The sequence below is a fragment of the Amaranthus tricolor genome, chromosome 14 (assembly GCF_026212465.1).
Source record: "Amaranthus tricolor cultivar Red isolate AtriRed21 chromosome 14, ASM2621246v1, whole genome shotgun sequence".
NCBI lineage: Eukaryota > Viridiplantae > Streptophyta > Magnoliopsida > Caryophyllales > Amaranthaceae > Amaranthus > Amaranthus tricolor.
In genome coordinates this window covers 5,488,917-5,508,546 of record NC_080060.1, presented here as the reverse complement: position 1 = coordinate 5,508,546, position 19,630 = coordinate 5,488,917, and the positions used below count along the sequence as shown (strand labels likewise).

Genomic DNA, 19,630 nt, shown 5'->3' with positions numbered 1-19,630 from the left:
TCATGAGTCATCATCAAATTTTCCTCGAGTCAAATACGAGTTATCATTGATCGGTTTATATGAACTTCTTGTTTTAAGGTCGTCTCATCGAGAGACGATCTCTCACAAGAGTAACTCTTTCAAGTAAAATTATACGAAGGGAGTACGTTATTAGGTAACTCGACAATTCTGGGTTTCTTGTTCATATAATAGTATCAAAAAAATACAAAAAAATTAAGATACAATTGAAAAATCAAATAACATTGATTTATACAATGAATTTAGGAATCAATGTTACAAACACATTAGCCAGTTCAAAGCACAATTCAAGTGCTATATATTTCTTTCTCATTTTACAATATGTACTGTTTCATCTTATAAAGCCAGGTTGCAACACAATGCAGTAGGCAATCCACAAAATGGAGGAAATATCATTGTATTCAGCAAAAATCATCTAAGATCTATAACATCAAACTTCAAATTAGGATTCATATATACATCTGTACAATGCTTATATATGGGCCCACCATCAGCAGGCTGTTCATGTGAATGAAATCCACGCCGCTCACAATGTCTAATAACCGACATTCCTCCGGGGGTTGTTAATCGGAAGATGCCGTGAGTTCTGATTGAGCGGAAACCATTAGTTACAAAGACATAAAATACAGCAAGTTTTGCAACAAAATGTGGTTTAGAGTTGCATACCTGGTTCGGTCTGTGGGTGCCATTACGATCGCTACAGCTTCGGGCAACATAACCTAAAACGCAATGAGACTGTCATCTCCACAAATTTTCTTTCATATTATAAATCATATAACAAAGCATTAATCTGTGACATCTCATTTAATTACGTAATTTACAGCTTCATTGAATATACAGAATTGCAGAACGAAAGAAAGTATGCCCATTTAGAAAATAATGCAACTGTTAAGCAAGTTCCCGAAAGGGATTCGTTGCAAATATCAACAGCAGAGGAATTATATGGATAGTAAGCAGGAAAGACAAAGGACAATTTCTACTCACAAATCACAACGGCAAAAGATTTACTAAAAAATATTTTACGAAACGATTAAAAGATCTAGCGGTCTTAGCCCAATAATTCTGCTATTGAAAGTTAATACTAACTAGGGAATCTAAATTGGAGTATTCACACTAGTCCAATTCCAGCCAATCAGAAGTAAAATAGTATGAATCCATCTGAAAAAACATGAATTCAATGGAGAAATTAACAAAAAATGCACCTTTGCAGAAGCCAACTCTAAATGAGGGGATCACAGTGGAGAAATCCTTATTTAGCTTAATTTATCAACCTTCATATGCATTTATCAGGTAATCCTCTCATTATCTCACCAACTTTTCTTAAACCCTATCCTGTTCCCTTGTCACCATGGTTAGAATAGGAGGCGTGTCCTGCAACCCTAGAGTAGATGAAATCGAGCCCATCGCTGCCTACCCTCATTCAGATGTCAATAAGAGAGAGTTTCCAGTCAGAGAGAATCTGAGTTGTCAGATAGTAGTTTTATGAGTAAGGGTCTGGTTAAGAACTATTTAGGAGCATTAAGGTGGACCAATTGGAGAGTGACTAGACTTCAAAAAGGACGAGGATCACGATGCCGAAGTGAAGAATTATGTGGAAAATTATGTCCTGTACAAAGGCCAAATACCTGATAGTATCTTGCTGAGTAGAGCTTGGAAATTTAATCATATTTTGACTTGGCAAGAGTTTGGGTTCAATCCTAGTGGAAGACTCCCTTGAGAGGCTCATGCTATGTATGATCCTACTTTATTGTTGTATATAACACCCACCTGGATTTTGGATTAAGGTTGGAGTTGCCTTCGCCTTGAGTTGTGTTTCCATTATTTATCCCGCTTATTCTGCTATCAATGGTAGTGTCATATTTGTCGAATTTAACAGTTTATTTTTATTTTTATTTATTAGAAATTAGAATTATTTAGGTTATCAAATAATATTTTGTATTTTAGGTAAGTTTTAGTTTTTATGTAAAATTTAATGTAAGAATGTAAGTGCTAGCTTGTACATAGTGCAAAAACAAGGCCGCATCGCTTTGCATGCAGCTGTGTTGTAAAGTCAATTAAAAATAACTCATAGTAGTTTTTTGTTTTTGGCTTAAAAGCTTTTTAGAAAACATTTTTTTTGGTTGTTTTACCAACTAAAAAGCCAAAGCCAAAAGTCAACAAAAAAAGCTAACTAAAAAGTCATTTAGGAAACCAAACATATCACACACGGGGATGGTTTAAGCATCAAATGACTTTATGAAGTTATCACACATTTTAGCATTGCAGGATGAACTTGGCAATCAGAAACCATTAGCGACTCTAGAAAATAGAACTCAATGCATGATACGGCTGATATGATGACATCATACAGCCAGTTATATTCACCACCAAAGAATTAGTTTCAAGGAAAAAAGCCTAACAAGATGGACATGGAAAACAAATATTAAAGTATGTTAATACAAGGGGTAAATAAGTTCAGAAAAGGCCTAACAAAGTTCAATGCAGAGTTAAGTAAGTTTAGGTAAAGGTTGGATCAGCTCAAAATCAAAGTTCAAAAAATGTAAATAAGAACCAAATACCAATACATTCTCAAAAACAAAAAAATAAAATAAAATAAAATAAAAATAAAAAATAAAAAGTTTAGAACATATTAGGGATAATATGGTCAGAAAGGGTATTACTAGAAAAGGAATAAAGCCACATTATTCAATCATGCTTCACAACCAAGAGGCCAACATAACATAGAGAAGAGAACAACTAAAAATTAATTAGTTCACATGAAAACGTTAAATAAAGCAACAAGATCTAGCATTCGCATACCTGATATGAGTAGTGGGTGTGAACGTCAACAGATGACATGAAACAGGATTGGGTGGGATGAGTCTGGCAATAACACCACATAATAGATATTAGTTTATTATAAACACCCAAACACCTCCTCTGTCATTTTCAAGTGCATCGTTTCTTGGTGGCATGCAAATTACAAAAAGAAGACGACTGGTATAACCATGACTTAAAGGGAGAGAAAGGCGATTCCCATGGTATGTGTCAATGTGGTATTTGTAAGAGTGTCAATGATTCCGAAAAATCTGCCCGAAAGAGAGATTACATAATGAAAAGCATTTAAAAAAGAACACAGAGAGTACCAAAGGTGAACTCCAACATTTACAACATCACAAGCAAAAGACGTATTCAAGATCAACCTTTTTCAACTCGAAGACGGCTATTTAAGTTTCTTCTACCTTTTTAGCGACAAAATGCATAATTATTGCTCTTGCTATGACAAAACTAAGAGTTAAACTCAACACTCAAAGAAAATGATAGAATTTGCAATATGAATTACAATTAAAGATAGTGCAGCTTAAACAAACAGCAGTGCAGAACTGTGTCTAAAAACACTATATACATTGATTGTTACTTGTTTATCACCTTCAAAGAAATTTGAATGACATTTTTTTACCAGATGATTGACAGAAGCCTAAGAGGGTAAGTAATTAGCTATTACCTAAAGTTTCAGGATTACAGCCTACCATAAGAAGAGTACAACTAAACCAATCAAGGGAATTCTTACAACTTCATGGAAGATATATCTGAAATGTCTATATTCTTTCTTTGATGCACACAAAGCGAATCTAGATAAACTTGACGGGGGTGGGGTTAAGACTTACAAGACTGAATAAAAGCCAGAGCAACATACAGGAAGCACAAACTATAGCACTAAACATGAAATATTTCACAGTAGAATACAGTAGTTAATATACAATATGAAAGCAATTATAATCACAAGATCATATTACATGAATCCATCCCAATGAGAAAAGCGAGCATTTATCCTGCACTTCAAATATCTCCTCCTCATTTGTTGCCTGGCACTGGTCACATGAACAAAGAAAATAGATTAAAAAAAGACACATTAAACATAAATTTTCAAAATCAGCCATCAATGCACCTGCATCAACTTACAGTATTTGACGTTGATTCCTGCTTTGGAATTATTAAAGTCGTAACATAGAATTTTCTGTTCTTCTGCACAAACAGAAACACATTATGTTAAGATTTTCCCAATCAGCATTCAAGAAATAATAGTCGGAGAACTTACAAGGGAACCAGCAAGAATACCGCATGTCTCCAGATCTTTCGATGTGTTAGATTTGGCCAGTTTCAAGAATGTATTCATCATACTTGTTGACTGTCAATAGTATATAACAAACCATTCAGAAAATAATGATGACTTTGCCCATATCAGCTTATCTATCTGCAATACTAGCAGTGAGTTTCTTTGATAATAAAAAGTGTGAGGTGCATTAGGTTGCAAGGGGTACCACCCCGCCTCGGTGCGCCTCAAAGGCTCAAACACACCTTGGTGGGCTTTTGGACGAATAGCACATGCCATAGCACTTATATTTAGAATTTCTTAATCTCGCGCCTTGGTCTAGGGTGCATAAAGCTTCTCTTGCTGTGCGACCAAGGGTGGCTAGTGTGCCTTTTGGATTGCACCTAATCACCACTTGAAAAAGTGTTTTTCTAGCTCTTGTATGCGCCCTACTCACTTTTGGATGCACCCTACGCCTAGCATGCCCTACACATAGCTCACCTCAAGGGCACTTTTTATAACTAAGCTAGTCCGTGTAGTTGAAAAAATTAAAAGAATGTCTTTTGACACAGTTTTTCTTATGCAAGTAGCATATAGTTTAAAATGGTAAGAAATTACATAAAATTGTAACAAAAGAAAAACTTTCATACAAACATACTATGGATGACAGATGCAAGAAACCTTGATCATAACAAGCGAAAAACTTCAATACATTATTCATTCCACACAGTGTAGTTGAAAAATATCAAAATAATGTCTATTGACACATTTATTCTTATGCAAGTAGCATATGGTTTTAAAAGGTAAGAAATTTCATAAAATTGTAACAAACAAATTTAAGCTATCTATTTCATAAAAGAGAGTAAAATGTAAGAAACAAAAAAAACAAGGACTGACCAAGACATCTATAACACAGTAAAATTCATACCATCCTTTGTATTTGTACCAAATAAAATCCTATTTCATTCCTCTCCCTGACTTCCCCTCTCCGTTCTCTCTGCCATAACACCTTGAACCATCTTTCTCTCTCCACATTTCCACAACGCCTAAATAAGTTGATGAGAACAGGTCAATGATGCATCTAACTCCATTACACAACATGGAAAGAGCTAGTTCTCGTACTAGAAGTAGTCCCATGTTTTGCTAGAATGTTTTGAAAATCCCCAAAAGAAGTAGAAGACAAATGAACCCCTGGACAATTTTTATTTATAAAAACTAATAAAATTTCAAAGCACCCATTTTGGGGCTTTTGACAGAGATTCTTGCTATTGATTCTTCATATACAATAGCAAACAGATCGTATCTTAGGCCTGAATTTTTTTGAGTGAAATCTGATAGCAACGGCGACAAGAAAGGGGTGGAAAAACTCTGGCATGGCAGTGGCTAGCATGAAAGTCTGGGAGGTTAGTGAAAAGAGTGAAGTGAACCGTAAAAAAAACTGATAAGAGAGAAGTTAGAGGGTAGCACGAGGGAAGGGATAATGCACTAGTTCCCTCTGTTCCTTATTTTTCAACATCAACAAAGCCCCCTCCCCCCCTTTCCGACTTCTCAAAAGTGTTTTTTGAAAGAGGCGGGACAAAAAAAAGGACTTTGGAGAATCTAACTGGTCAAATTTGACTGTCTTTTCTCTCACCCAACTCCAATCAAAAACCAAAAAAGCAAGCAGCAATAATTTTTTATATCAACTAATTTTGCAAATTGGGTAGCTCTGAGGTGGGGATTTCCTATTCTTTGATTTAATTACCAGGGCTTTTGAAAATAAGAGTGAGCTCAAAAAGTCGTGGAGATGCTGCTGCTATGTGACTCTTTACCTTGGCTGGTTGGAGAGGAATAGACAAATACTTAATGATAGTTCACTTCAGTTGGAAATCATATGGGAGAAAGCTAAATTCTTAGCATCTCTAAGGGCTAAAGCAAATGGTCGTTTTGAGCACGCTACTATAACTAATTATTTTAGGAGTAGGATTTCTCATTGTTGATCTGTACTGTCTTTCAACACTAATACTCCCTCATATTCCCTTTAAATGTCCCATTTGGTTTTGACACATTTGTCAATGCACGTTTTCAATAATATCTCTAATTGCCCTTGAGTAAAAATTATAAAAAGTTGATATTAATAAAATTTACAATAAGATGAATCAAACAAGATCCCACTTGACTATGTTTTAACTTATAGATTAAAAACAAAGCACAAATAGGAGCGATTGATGAATAGTGTTGAAAAACCAAATGGGACATTTATAGAGAATAGGAGGGAGTATAACTTTTCTTCATCAAAAAAAAAAATTAAATCCAAAATAATAAGTGTAACATACCATTATAAGTTTGCATCAGAAGGCAGCAAGTAACAACTCATAATGGAATACCAAACGAAAATCTAAACCAGAAAGTAAACTTAACCAAAAAAGAGCTAAATTCTTACTATGTGCAGCTCCATAGGAGATTCTGGCTGAAGAAAACTATCCTTAAACGGAGTATCCACTGCGTCATGTTTTTCCGATACAAGGGTTGGCTCAGTAGGGATTAAGTCTAGCACCTCTGCAAGTACAGATGGAGGGCTAGGTTGCTTGATAATAACAGTATCAGAGACGTCAGATGTTTCAAATGAAATCATTAGCTGCTTGTCATCAGGTGGCATCTGATTATCACTACTAGGCTCAAGTTTTGAGTGCAATTTTGGTTTTTCACAGTCAAAGGCGTTACCATCTTTCCTAGAAGGTATTCCATCTTCAATAGCCATGCTCTGTTGGAACCTGTTCATCAAAAAAGATCATCGCACTAATACTAAACAATAGAATCAAAGCTAAAAGAGCAAAACAGACATATAACAGTGATACCTCATATGCAACACAATCAGACATATAACAGTGATACCTCATATGCAACACAATCCTTATCTATAATAAGGCACAAGAATGCAAGTCAAGTCAACTCCAACAAGGTAATAAGGCCAAGAACAAACAGCGGATCATATTCCAAGTTATAGTAAAGCTAAGAAATTCAAGACGAGATGAAATAACAAATATGTGGAAGGTGATAAAAACTTGTTGCACGGCCAACATAACCATGCTGATTGCTAGGGGTTTCCGTATATAATTGTTAGAATTTTACTCTTCATATTCATAGTAGTATTCTGTAAATTTTAAGTGCATATAATTACTTATCAAATGCAAATAAGCAGTAAAACCAGGACAGGTAGATTTTGAACATGGATAAAAGGAAAGCTGAATAATATCTCCTAAGTTTGGGTACAAATAACATTACATATACACTTGATAAGAACATGAGTAGTTAATTTTCAAGCAGTAACACACTTAAGAAACTTGTTAGTGTTCTCTCAAAAAGTCAGTACTGCATAATTAAGGTAGGCGGTGTAGGTTAGAATGACTAAAAACAATAGTTAACAGCTAAGTGAGTGGTTTTCTCCTTGCTGGTTAAGAAAGAGGTAAGGTCTGACAGAGATTACACCTGGCATTTATCACCAGTTCCAAGTATAGGAGGGTCATCGTGACAACTAGCGTAACGATAAATACACAAGGGTTCATTAATTATAGTTTAGAAGATTGAACGTGGTGTCAAATGAAAAGGGCTCGTTGCTACACTCAAGAGACTTGAGTTTAGTGATACGAATGCAAAGGTTACGAGGTTGTCACTCACTACATCGCAAAAGTGATGTCAAATGAGCAGAAATTTCTAGATTCTGGACACAAGAGACCAATGAAAAATATTTGTTGCGATAGGCATCATGGAACATAAGATCTTTTAGGAAAGTATCTTTAGTAGATGGATGATATTAAATCATAATAGTTAACTTCTGCATACAAGAACAAGCATGTCATCATATAAATGCCAAAGACTACCACACGAGAGGAGAAGATATGTAACTTATGGTATTTTGATTATATGGGTGGTTCTGAGCATGTTCTACATGTTTGACTGCTCAAGGCCCCGAAAAATTAAGGGTCTCAATATTAAATTACTTAGTATATGTTAAGGGTTTAAAGATACAAAATTGTTAGAAAAATATCATAATTTTTAAAATTGCACAAGGCATTCATAAAATTTGTCAATTTTTGCTTCACCCAATGAATAATACATGAGCAAAAGACAATGTAGTAGCGTATAGAAAAACAAAGTAATACAAGGATGAAGATTGAGAAAGAACAAATCTTAATTATTAATAATGCATATACGATTGGAAAAGATGAAAGAGAATCAATTAAGATGGTTTGGACATGTGCAAAGACAAGGTAGTAGCAAAACTGTAAGAAGATAGAAAGTGGGAGTCGGGGAGACTTAAAAAGAGCGCGGGAAGAGTGAAGATGACTTGGAAGCCAAGAGCAAAAACAAGGTTGCTTGGTATCGTTTCGGACGTATCGTATTTACTACCTGTATTGTAAAGGTGTAAAAATAATCGTGTTTTAGGCCGTTCCAAACGCTATTTCATGATTTAGGCCAACATTAGACGGTATGACAATCATAGCATCCCCTTTACAGCATCAACGTGTATGATAACGTGACTGTGACTGTGACTGTTACCGCATTTTTGTACTATGCTTGGAGGATAGGAGTGGAAAATAATATGAAGGATATAGACTTAAAAATTGAGATGGTAGAAAATCGGAATGATGGAGAAGAGAAATCCATTGGACGATCATTGGAACTAAGATATTAGTTCATGTAGTCAGCCTCAATCTTTTGGGTCTATGGTTCTTGTTGAAGTGATGCACCTCCAAAGGAAGAAATTAAAAAGTTTCCGAGAGGAGACGGCTAGCCCGATAAAAAATATCCCAATATTAGATAAGATACTGTCATGCTAAACAAGCATTAACTCGCTTTGAGACAGTTCATATATGCTTTGAACAATGGATATGAAACTGGAATAATGAGAGAAAGTCTTATCATTCTATCTTGGATTTTGCACAGCCATATAATATGATAGCAGCAAACACGTGGTATAGAAGTGTGATAGCCATTTAGTGACATAAAAGTGGATTGAATGAAACTGTCCAAATAAACTTCTTGACGGTAGGAAATATAAGGGAAGTTGCCAAAGCAAGGTGAATCTGTAGCAACCCACAGAAACTTCTAATTCTTGGTGTTCTCCCATAATCAAGCCTGAGTTAGAATATAAATCAAGCTTATTGAAGAATTATATCGTGCAAGCTCAAAGAAGGGAATAATACACTTTTTGTTAATGAAATTGTTATCGAAACTTAATGTACAAGGAAGATATTGATTCTGCTTGGATGAAAAAGAACAATGGTATTACTTAAGTGGCTACGCCTATTCTAGGAGAATCGAATTAGGCATCATAGTAACGTGGTGGAATAAAGAAGTAAAGAACACAAACGAAGAAAGAATGGTAATTACCTTTAGAAAAATGTTGGACAAACAAGAATTTCTCTATTATAAAGGATGCCAAAACAAAACAAGTAGTCCAACGATGTAAAAAGTTTATATGGAGGTATACACGAAGTTAAACTCAAGAAAAGAGGTGCAAAATATTCATAAGATGGCCAAAAGAAGCCCAGTGATGTGAAAAAAAATCTTTACAGGGTAAAATCCGACAATAATAAGTGATGAAGAAAACTAGGGTAGATGGAAGGACCACTTTAATGGATTATTCAATGGAAGTAAAAGGGGTGAAACAAGAGACATTATGATAGAATATACGAAAAAAATGAATTCATGTGAAAAAAATTCAAAGACATAGGAAGCATTGAAGAAAATGAACTTAAAGAAAGGTATTTGTATTGATGATTGGAAATGTTTAAGCTAAGTTCGATTGAATTATTTATCAACCAAATGAACAAGATTTGGAGAGCGATGCTAGAAGATTTAAGGATATATCCTATAATATATGTTTTTATAAAAACAAAAGGAATGTAGCTGTCTAACTCTAAGTACCAAGGAATTAAGCTTATACGTCATACCATAATGTTGTAGGAAAGAATAATAGAACGATACTTTAAAAAATGTTATACTATGATGCTTACCATGAAAAATATTGACCTTTAGCAGCAACTTAGGAAGTATTACAAGGTATAGGAAAACGACCTAGAGAAGGAATATCACAAAGTAATAATGAAAAAAAAAAAAGTATAATGCAACACATAGAATTAAATACCTTTGGTCAATCTTCCAAAGTAGTAGGGATATTCTCCAAGATGTGACACAAAAGATAAAAGGTGGGAAGCAAAAATGGAGAGTGGAAATGGGGAGATATGTGATTGAAATGTGCCCCGAAAGCTTGAGGATAAGTTCTATGAGACAGTCTTTTGAGCTACTATATGGATAAACAGGCTTTAAGAAAATATTATTGTAGGAAGATGGAGGTAGCCAAAATGCAAATATTTAGATGGATGAGTGGTCATACTTTGAAGGATAAAAGTCAAAATAAAGTCATTGGGAAAGGTCTAGGTGTTGCAAATATTAAGAATAAGATAAGACGAGCATTTATGCTGGTTTAGGCACGTTCAACGAAGAAGTGATGGCAGACTGATAAGGAAGTAGATTGTTCGGACTTGCGAGACTTAAAAAGACGGTGAGGAAAACCAAATATGACCTGAAGAACTAGAGTGGAAAAGGAATTGAAGTACCTAAATTTTACTGGTTAAAAGGTAGTTAATCGGAATAGATGGAGAAGAAGAATTTATGTGGACGATCACTATTTATGATTCATATAGTCGGCCCTTATCATTGGGATTATGCTTTGGCCTTGTTGTATGGAATTATTCAACGCAAGTTAGTACAAGTGGCTAAGCTATGAAGAATGTCTAGTAACAAATGGGCTACATTGAAGTTTCGCTTTTAGCCTTTGAAAGAAGTTGGAAGGAAAAATATGTTTCTTTTAACAATAAACAAATGTGTGTTCGTTGGATTACGCTCAAGTAATTGAGCAAGTCTACCTAATACAACACATTTGCAAGAGTTTTTGAGCTCAAAAAGAAACAAGTACGCCCAAGTAAGCTCCAATGAGTTTTTGAGCTCATTGTGATAGCTGAAAGCCCAATACAACACAGTTACAAGAGGAAGTAACTATAATATTTTAATTAATAAACACATCAAAGAAATTATATTAGTAGTTAATAGGAACGGGCTCATACATTTATAAAAGAACTAATAGACAAATTGTCATCTTATGTATGTGTAAGGTGTCCGGAAATGAGCACATTGTGATTAGGATCTTGAGCTTTGCACAGCAAACAACATATAGGATGATCATAAGAATTTCTCCACCAACATCTAAATGCAACTGTAATGAAAAGAATGCAGAAGTACCTTATAAACACGCACAAACAATTTTATTTTCAGAAGTCAACAAACAAGATTGATTTTCATAACTGTAAATCTCAGCAGGCCTAACCTTGGGATATCAACAGGAGTGATATCAATATCACTGGGGTATCGAACCTGCATCATCAGAGAAAAATTAGAAAACCAAATCGCAATCAGTGAAAAACAATCAAAATGTTGAAGCTACATACTTCTTTATCAGCGACAGGCGGTTGCCACTGTCTGAATAGACCATTGGATCCCACAATTGAATGCTTCAAAAGTGTTTCCTCTCTGGGACGAGGTAGGGTAACAGACCTGTATGAGCGAGCATCAACAAAACCAACAGTCAGATTTAGGGAAGAAAACAACAGAATATGAATTGCCTGTTGGAAGAATTTTCTAAATCCACAAAATTCATGTTTTATAGGTATCAATTATTATAAAAGTCTATTAACATTTAAACAGCAACATCTATCCCCGAGTAGCTACTGCTCAGAAGCTAAAAAGGGGCAACGTGTCTTTAAAATTAACAAAAAGCTGCAGAGACACTGAGCTCTTCAAATGGAACACTCACTCAGGATAGTGGGTATGCATGGGTCAAGACTCAAGACTCAAGACTCAAGAAAATTGACGTATGCAAGATGAGAGAAAAGATGATGACATTAACCATAAACAGAACAAGTCAAGTTACATATCCTTGTATACATACTTTAAGATAAGCATATCACGAGTCGAGTAACAAAAATTGGCCAAACTAACAAATAAACAAATATTGAAATAGTACAAAAATTATCATGCTAAGACTCACAATCTATTAAATCTTTCTTCCATGGGAACAACATGAACTTTCTGCAACGCATTGGATCCTCCATATACACCACTGGTAAAATTCTGTGATGCCTTGAACAATAACACCAACAAAAGAGTATGAGTACAAAAGCTATCACCTACACCAGAGTCTACTAGAAAACTCTTTTGATGCCAATTACTATTCCGCAAAGAAGATAAGCACAGATGTACCTGAACTAATTGATTATTAATTGGAAATTGTGATTTGATGAGAGTATGTTGCACTGAAGAATTAGATGATTCATTAGGAAGGATACCACAGTTCTGTCCAATAGCTTGGTATATGGGTTTTCTTTCACGTTGTTCAAGCTTTTGCTTAACAGCTGGCTTCAGAGTCTCCAATTCGTTCAAGGCAATTAGCAATTGCTACAAACAGGAATATGATATTTAAAATAAAAAATAATATGAAAATAATTCACTTGCAAATCTAATTTTTTTAAAATTTTCTCATGTATATAGCTTTTTCCCAATCTTCTCAAATTATAAAATAAAAATTATAACCAAATTACATTATAAGTGCTATATAGTTGAAGAAAAATTATCCAGAATGGTCCGACCTTTCTTTAATTTTCCTATAATAATCTCAACCATCAATTAAACATGAATAACCTCATGTATTATATCATTTAACCCGGATTGTTATAGGCAAAATAATAACCAGCTGTTCTAGGTCAGTTAGCCATTGCATCTTCTCACTGATTTCATCTTCTCACATCTTCATCAGTCTTCTTCTCCATTAAGACCCAACTTCTCACTGATTTCATCTTCTCACATCCTCATTTCATCCTCATCTATCTTCTTCTCCATTAAAACCCAAAAAATCAGCCCTCATCTTCATCTTCTCTGTTTTGTTTCTCATCTCTCTCATGCCATGAAGATAATTACATATACCATTCTTCAAACTCAGTAGTTATCAGTAGCATCCCGGTTTTATTCACTCTTGAACCAATATACACTTTTTTAGTTTTGTTATTATGTCTTAGCACTAACAAAGGAAACCAAATTAGGGATCTTTTAAATAAGGAAAATATGACATGAATTTTGTATCATCATAGTGCTCAAAGCAAGTAAAAGTTAGGGATCTTTTTCAGTTGTATTAGCTAACAGTAGCTTAAAGCCTAAAATCAGCAGCTTAAATCAATACATAAATGTCAGTTACATGTTGTTTTATTATCAGTAGCATTCTGAACTCACAACATGAAGTCAGTAGCTGCTGCTGAGATCACTATCTAAAAGCTAAAATCAGTAGCTACAGTAGCTTGAAATCAGTATCTGAACTAAGAATAACATTCACTACAGTTGATCTGAAATTTAAAAAAAAATATATAAAAAAAAAAAAAACAGTAGCATGCTGAACTAACAATAACATTCTGATGTTTATCTGAAATCAAACTGAAAGTTAAGTTGCTCTTCAAAAAAAAGGTGAGTGTTTGGTAGGAGGGAGTAAATGAAAATCAGATGGAATTGAAAAGGTTTTGTTAGGAGGGAGTAAATGTAAATCAGTAAATGAAAGTAAAAAGGTAAGAAAAAAAAAGGAAATTTCATTTGATAATACAAACCGGTAAAGGGTGAAGATATAACAGGGTTAAATGATATAATACATGGGATTATTCATGGTTAATTGTTAGTTAGGATTATTGTAGGAAAATCGAAGAAAGGTTGGATTATTGTGGGTAATTTTTCATATATTTTATTACCTTTTTCAAAAAACTTCTTTTGCTCTGTGGAGATGCGGCATATTCTCTATGGCTTGGGATAGTCTCAGATACCAAGCTGAAACAAAGCCAAAGATAAAATCAGCATATATAGTAGATATGATCCAAGTTGCTGAGTAATATCTCAATGGATTTTCGCAATTACCCTGATCTTATATATGATTTTGAAAACGAGCATACAACCAGTATTATTTTAGATATGTTTGAGAGTAATATATGAAAACAAATAAAAATCTCGAAGACTAACTAGTGTTCCCAAGATCTAAACTACAATTAGTAAACTATTAGTTTCAATTCCTTATTATATCACCTATCAAAACGAGGACAATGTTCCTTACCTTGAAAATCTCAGAAGCATAACATAGAGGTCTACAATATTCCTCTCATTCCGAAAAATAGCAGCCTGAAAATTTCAATAGTGGTAAAACATAAAAAATAAAGAAGGAAACAGAAAAAGAATAATAAGTGACCACAAATCATTAGTAACTACAAAAAGCAAATTCTTTAGCATACGAAAGAGCAATTAAGTAGACATACATCATAACTTGACCAAACTTTTTATATAGTAACATTGGTAACTCAACTACGCATGTGAGTGCTTATTTATTCGTTCTATTGTGACAACCACCGTAAAACATTTCCACATCATACAACATGAGTTAGATTGAAATGAACGCAGGGGCGTCGCCTACTCGGCGATAGACTGCACTGAGATAACAAGTATTCAAGGGATTCTCGGTCGTCACCCAAAAGTTGTGCTCCACACTGCTTGGATTTTGAGTCAAATGTGTAAGGGTTCATCTCTCAGACATAACTGTAGTTTCACATCTCTCGAATGTGGTGTCAAATGAAAAAAGATTATATTGATTAAGAGACCAAAGAAAAAAATTGGATCCAAGCAAAGATGAGTAGCTTAAATGTTGGAGCTCTTCCAAGAAAGTCTTTATAATTGGTACATGTTATAAAAAACATAAGATCAACCCTTTTTGCATGCAGAAATGGAATTAAAATGAAGTCGTGCCATTAAATAATGGATTTTGAGCTTACCATTTAACAAAACCCGTTATGTAACCTCTAATTTAAAGTAATAGTCATAATAAGTTGTTATTCTAACAAAGGATCTTTGTTTTTATACGTATTTGGTTTAAAGGTCTATTATAAGCTTTAGTTTATAAAAAGGGCAATGTTAAAAAGTTTTCTTAATGGAGCCAATACTGAAATCGATTAGTCAAGGGCTCAAGGCACATGTGAGGAGGATACAGATTCAAAATGGTCAAAAACAAAGACTTGTACCACTAATGGGGCTAATGGAATTATGGGCACATCGAAGAGTGGTATGGTAGTGGAAATAACATAATGTGATGGAATAAGGCAGTAAAAGATGCAATAAAAAAAAGGAAAGAATATTATTTAGCTTTAGGAAAATGTAGGAGTAGAGAGAACATTGCAAAATGCAAGTAAACCAAAACCAAAATAAAACAATAGTTTTGTGACGCAAAGCTAAATGTGTACAAAAAGATATTCAACAAGTTGGACTCAAGAGAAGCAAGTAAAATCTCAATAGAAAGGTAAAAGTGAACAAGCTCAAAAAGGATGTTATTATGGTGAAGTGTGTGAAGGATAAACAAAAAACGTTCTTGTGCAAAATGAAGCTAAATGAAGGAAAAGAACATGGAATTTATGAGATGAATAAAGAAAGTCAAGGGAAAATCTTTGAAAAAATGAAGCAAAAGAAAACGGTGAGCCCTTTTGGTATCTCTACTAGGCTTTAAAATGTTAAGGGAAAATAGGATAAAATTAAGTCACTAAACTAATCATAAATATATGGCGAGAAAAAAATATGCCAAAAGATAAAAGGATAAGTACCAAACAAAAAACAAAGGGGATGTGCTGTTTTGAATATTAATGTTATAAGACTAGAGGATAAGTATAGTACCAAACTACAAACAAAGGGGATTTGTTATTTTGAAAAATTTGAATATTGGGGAATTACGCTTATGAGTCACAACATGAAGTTATAAGTGAGGGGCACACCAAGATGTTGCACAAGAACTTTTGAACCCTATTTGGTTTTATTCTTAGAGATCTACCATAAAAGCTAGCAATCAGATGTGCCCACAAAAGGTTTATGGCAAAATACCATGTGAAGTACTTTGGTGGGTTTAGGGTTATGATGAAGAAATATATGTTGCATAAGTATATCATTAAGACCCATTACATCTATCGTTAGGAAATATGGAGAGATAAGGGAATTCCTAATCACGATGGGATATAAAGAATCTATACTTATAGATTGAGAATGGTAGACAATCTAAATGCATGGAGATGGAGAATTTATGTGGACGACCTATGGAAGTGATTTATTAGTTCATATAGTCAACTCTAATTTTTTGGATTAAGGCTATTCATGAGTCCACATCAAGGTTGTGCTTTGGACCCTTTTTGTAGCAAGCCTAAATGAGATAATAAGACCTACTGAGAGCAAAGCTACATAGTGCATGTTGTTTGCTTATGTTATTAGCAAATGAAACTAGAGATGTGGTCAATGCTAACTTAGATTTGTGAAGGCATTCACTGGAATAGAAAAGATTTAAACAATGTTAGAGAAAGATAGAGTATATTGGCTGTGAGGAACAATTGTGAACTTTAGAAAATAGAAAATTCTACTCGCTTGCTGTTGCACTAGCACTACAATATAAGTAAGTCAGGATATTAGGCTTTCAGATGAGATCGTTATAGAAAATTGGGGGTATGTGAGATATGTATGTTAAGATAGATTAGTACAATTACCCTAAATAATAGATATTTTTAATGAAAACAAAGAGTCTTGGAGTCGTGAATATTGAAAACATAACGAGATAAAATTATTTACATTAGTTTGTTCATATGCAAAAAAGAATGATATATGCAGTACAAAAGTGCAAGGTGGGAACTTTGAGGAGTTTAGAAAAGAAAAGGCTAAGTTGTACATGACCTCAAAAGTAGGAGTGAAGGGTGACTTGAAGAATTGGAACTTGTAGAAAAAAACGACAATGGATAGGAATGATTAGAGAATAATATATGTAGAGGATCACTGGAATTGATTTTCTTAGTTATAAATCAGTACTACCTCTAATTCAAATTAGTTGTCCTATTTCATTTTGTACACATGTCAATGCACTTATCCAAGCTTTAATATCTCCAATCTCTAATTAAATATAACTAAAAATATAAAAAGTTTATATAAATAATATATGCATTAAGACGAATCAAACAACATACCACTTGACTATGTAATAACTTATAAATTAAGAATAAATGTACAATTAAAAGTGATTGATGAATAGTGCTAACAAAAATAGGAAAACTAAATTGAATTGGAGGGGTATTAGACAAGGATGAACAAAGTATAATCTTTGCTGCCAAGCATTTGTCACATTCATTTTTGTTAGTTCTTGTAGATGACCCATATGAAAGGATCAAGGCTTTATCATTGTTAAATTATTGTAATATTAGTAACCTATTAGTCCAAGAAACAAGTGAAGGCAATATCAAAAGGGTTCTACACTGGAATTTTGGTAAAGACACGCTCTGATTTCATACTTTGACATTAAAGCTTAGAAATCAACCAAGAGAATCCTTATTAGACAGTCTCACCATGAGACATGCCTCATACTTAAATAGCCCACTAATAGAAACTTTTATCTTATGGGCTTTTTATTTTAAGGTCGTTTCACCGTGAGACGGTCTCATACAAGACGGGCGAACAATCAACTGACAAACAAATTTGAATCATAATTTTAACATTAATGTGATTAACAGGACAAATCACAAACAAAACCATTGAAGAGACAATGGGATTAAACGAGAATCATAATCTACGGGTTATAGAATACTTCGACTGAAGAGTCAGAAATTCAGAGGTTCCATTTGCAGTAGATAGTAACACTATAATCATAAATATACTGGCTATGATAACAGAAAATTCTATATCCATATAGAAGAAAGTCACAAAAGTCATCAAAAAATCTCATAACTGTTCCTCGACTTTTGTGGCACAACCAAATGAAGAAGCATAACTGAAATTACATTTATGGCTGCATAAAATAGCCAAGTTCTTTGGAAAAAAACTCGATTTCTACAATATCACCTACTCTTAGATCGTAAAATAGCTGCAAATGCAAGCTTAAGATCAGGAATTACTGACTAGCTAAATTCAATCTATACTATCTAATTGATCAACTAATTACGAAATTCACACACCAAAAAATCAAATCACGAATGAAAGAAGAGTACCTGTCTGAGTATAGAGTCGGCGATCCTGTAGTAGATGCGCAAAGAAATTCGATTGTCAACATCCAGTTTCTGAGTGTTAGCAGCAATGTCAATACGAGTAGAAGGGGGCCTCATTTTCTACAATTAGGTTTCACAGTTGAGAAATAAAACTCATCTGAATTAATTAAAGTGAGATGTGCGTCAATGGCGGAGGCGGAAGAGGAAGAGAGATGCAATTGAAGTCACAATGAAGACATCATGAATAAGTATTGTAGAAAATTTAACAAAATAAGTGTTTTTTTAAAAAAAAAAAATCAATTTTATTTTTGGAATAAGTGTCTCTCGGTCTCAATCTCATGAATGATATTGTTCCATGTTATTGACAATATGCTGAGATAAAAAGTCAGCTCAATAATCAATCGTTGGTAATAACGGATAATAATTAAACTAAGTTAAAAAATTAGCCTAATAATTGCCCATGCTAATAACAACGGGCGATTATTAGATTGACTTTTTAACACACTTTATTAATCGTTTGTTGTTAGTAACAACGAATAATTTCATTTCTTTCTTTGGCTACTTTTGAAATTTTATTAAAAAAGAACTTGTTTTTTAGATTTTTTTTTCAAGTATTGTAACTCTTGTATAATGAGCCAAATTTTGAATGATGATAAGCTACTTCGAGACGTCGTCACTCAATTAGATGACTTTAAAATAAATAGCTCATATGTTGATAAGCTACTTTAAAAGACGTTTCATGAAAAAAACTGTCTTCAATGAGAATTTGTGTTTTTTAATTAGAAATTTTATGTGGTGACAACGGTGTGTGGGTGATTATTCTTCAAATTAAATGAACATTAATAATCTACTTTATTGCTTATTTGTTGAAAATAAATTAATCAATCTCGCACAATTATTTTGTGAAAAGTTAAATTTGGCCTAACATAATAATAAAAAGTTAGTGTTATAATATCAACCAAAAATTAGTGTTATAATATCAACCAAAAATAGTTCATTCATTTCTTTATGAAGTTCTTTCCATTTTAGATAGTTTTACTTATTGTTACCTTAATAATTCCACAAATTTTCATTTAAGAGGTTCAAATAGTCCAATAAAATTAATTAAAACATCAATTTTCATACTTAAAATACTCATTTTTAATTATTTTATGTTTAACACATCATTTTAGATGTTAAATCTAATAATTTGAATATTACAACACTAATTATTATATTTAAGCTTTTTATATAAATTTATTTGATCACCGTATAAGACCGTTTTATACAAGAGTTTCCGAAAGAGAAATCAACTTTATAATCTAACAATCATACCGCAGGTTGCTGCGTCTGCTGGTTCTTCAATCAACCATGCCATGTCCTTCACTCATCTCTCTTCGTTGGTCAAAGTTTTAGCCACCTTAGTCAATGTTGGCATGATAAT

At 33.6% G+C, this 19,630-nt stretch overlaps 1 protein-coding gene across 2 annotated transcripts; it reads right to left on the bottom strand.

The window, feature by feature from the left end:
* Nucleotides 1-224: 224 nt before the first annotated feature.
* LOC130799960 (AMSH-like ubiquitin thioesterase 1) lies at nucleotides 225-18,470 on the bottom strand. 2 transcript variants are annotated; one of them, XM_057663265.1, is made up of 14 exons: nucleotides 18,211-18,467; nucleotides 14,274-14,338; nucleotides 13,918-13,993; nucleotides 12,392-12,586; nucleotides 12,180-12,271; nucleotides 11,581-11,686; nucleotides 11,460-11,506; nucleotides 6,513-6,843; nucleotides 4,097-4,186; nucleotides 3,961-4,023; nucleotides 3,795-3,869; nucleotides 2,818-2,880; nucleotides 685-737; nucleotides 225-604 (listed from the first exon to the last, which is right to left on the bottom strand). In XM_057663265.1, exons 1-14 carry the CDS (start codon nucleotides 18,322-18,324, stop codon nucleotides 430-432), a joined length of 1,545 nt encoding a protein of 514 aa, XP_057519248.1. In that variant the 5' UTR covers nucleotides 18,325-18,467; the 3' UTR covers nucleotides 225-429. The 2 variants fall into 2 exon arrangements, with proteins under 2 accessions (XP_057519248.1, XP_057519249.1); XM_057663266.1 differs by lacking the exons at nucleotides 225-604; nucleotides 685-737 and adding an exon at nucleotides 778-1,854 and having other exon boundaries at nucleotides 18,211-18,470.
* Between the last annotated feature and the right edge of the window lie 1,160 nt (nucleotides 18,471-19,630).

What these genes read in the sequence shown, in the direction of transcription:
- LOC130799960 (XM_057663265.1), bottom strand. Translation starts at nt 18,324, where the DNA reads ATGAGGCCCCCTTCTACTCGTATTGACATTGCTGCTAACACTCAGAAA. An exon ending in ACTCCTGTTGATATCCCAAG is followed by an intron (nt 6,844 to 11,459) that starts GTTAGGCCTGCT and finishes TTTGATGAACAG; the next exon opens with GTTCCAACAGAGCATGGCTA. An exon ending in CTCCTATGGAGCTGCACATA is followed by an intron (nt 4,187 to 6,512) that starts GTAAGAATTTAG and finishes TACTATTGACAG; the next exon opens with TCAACAAGTATGATGAATAC.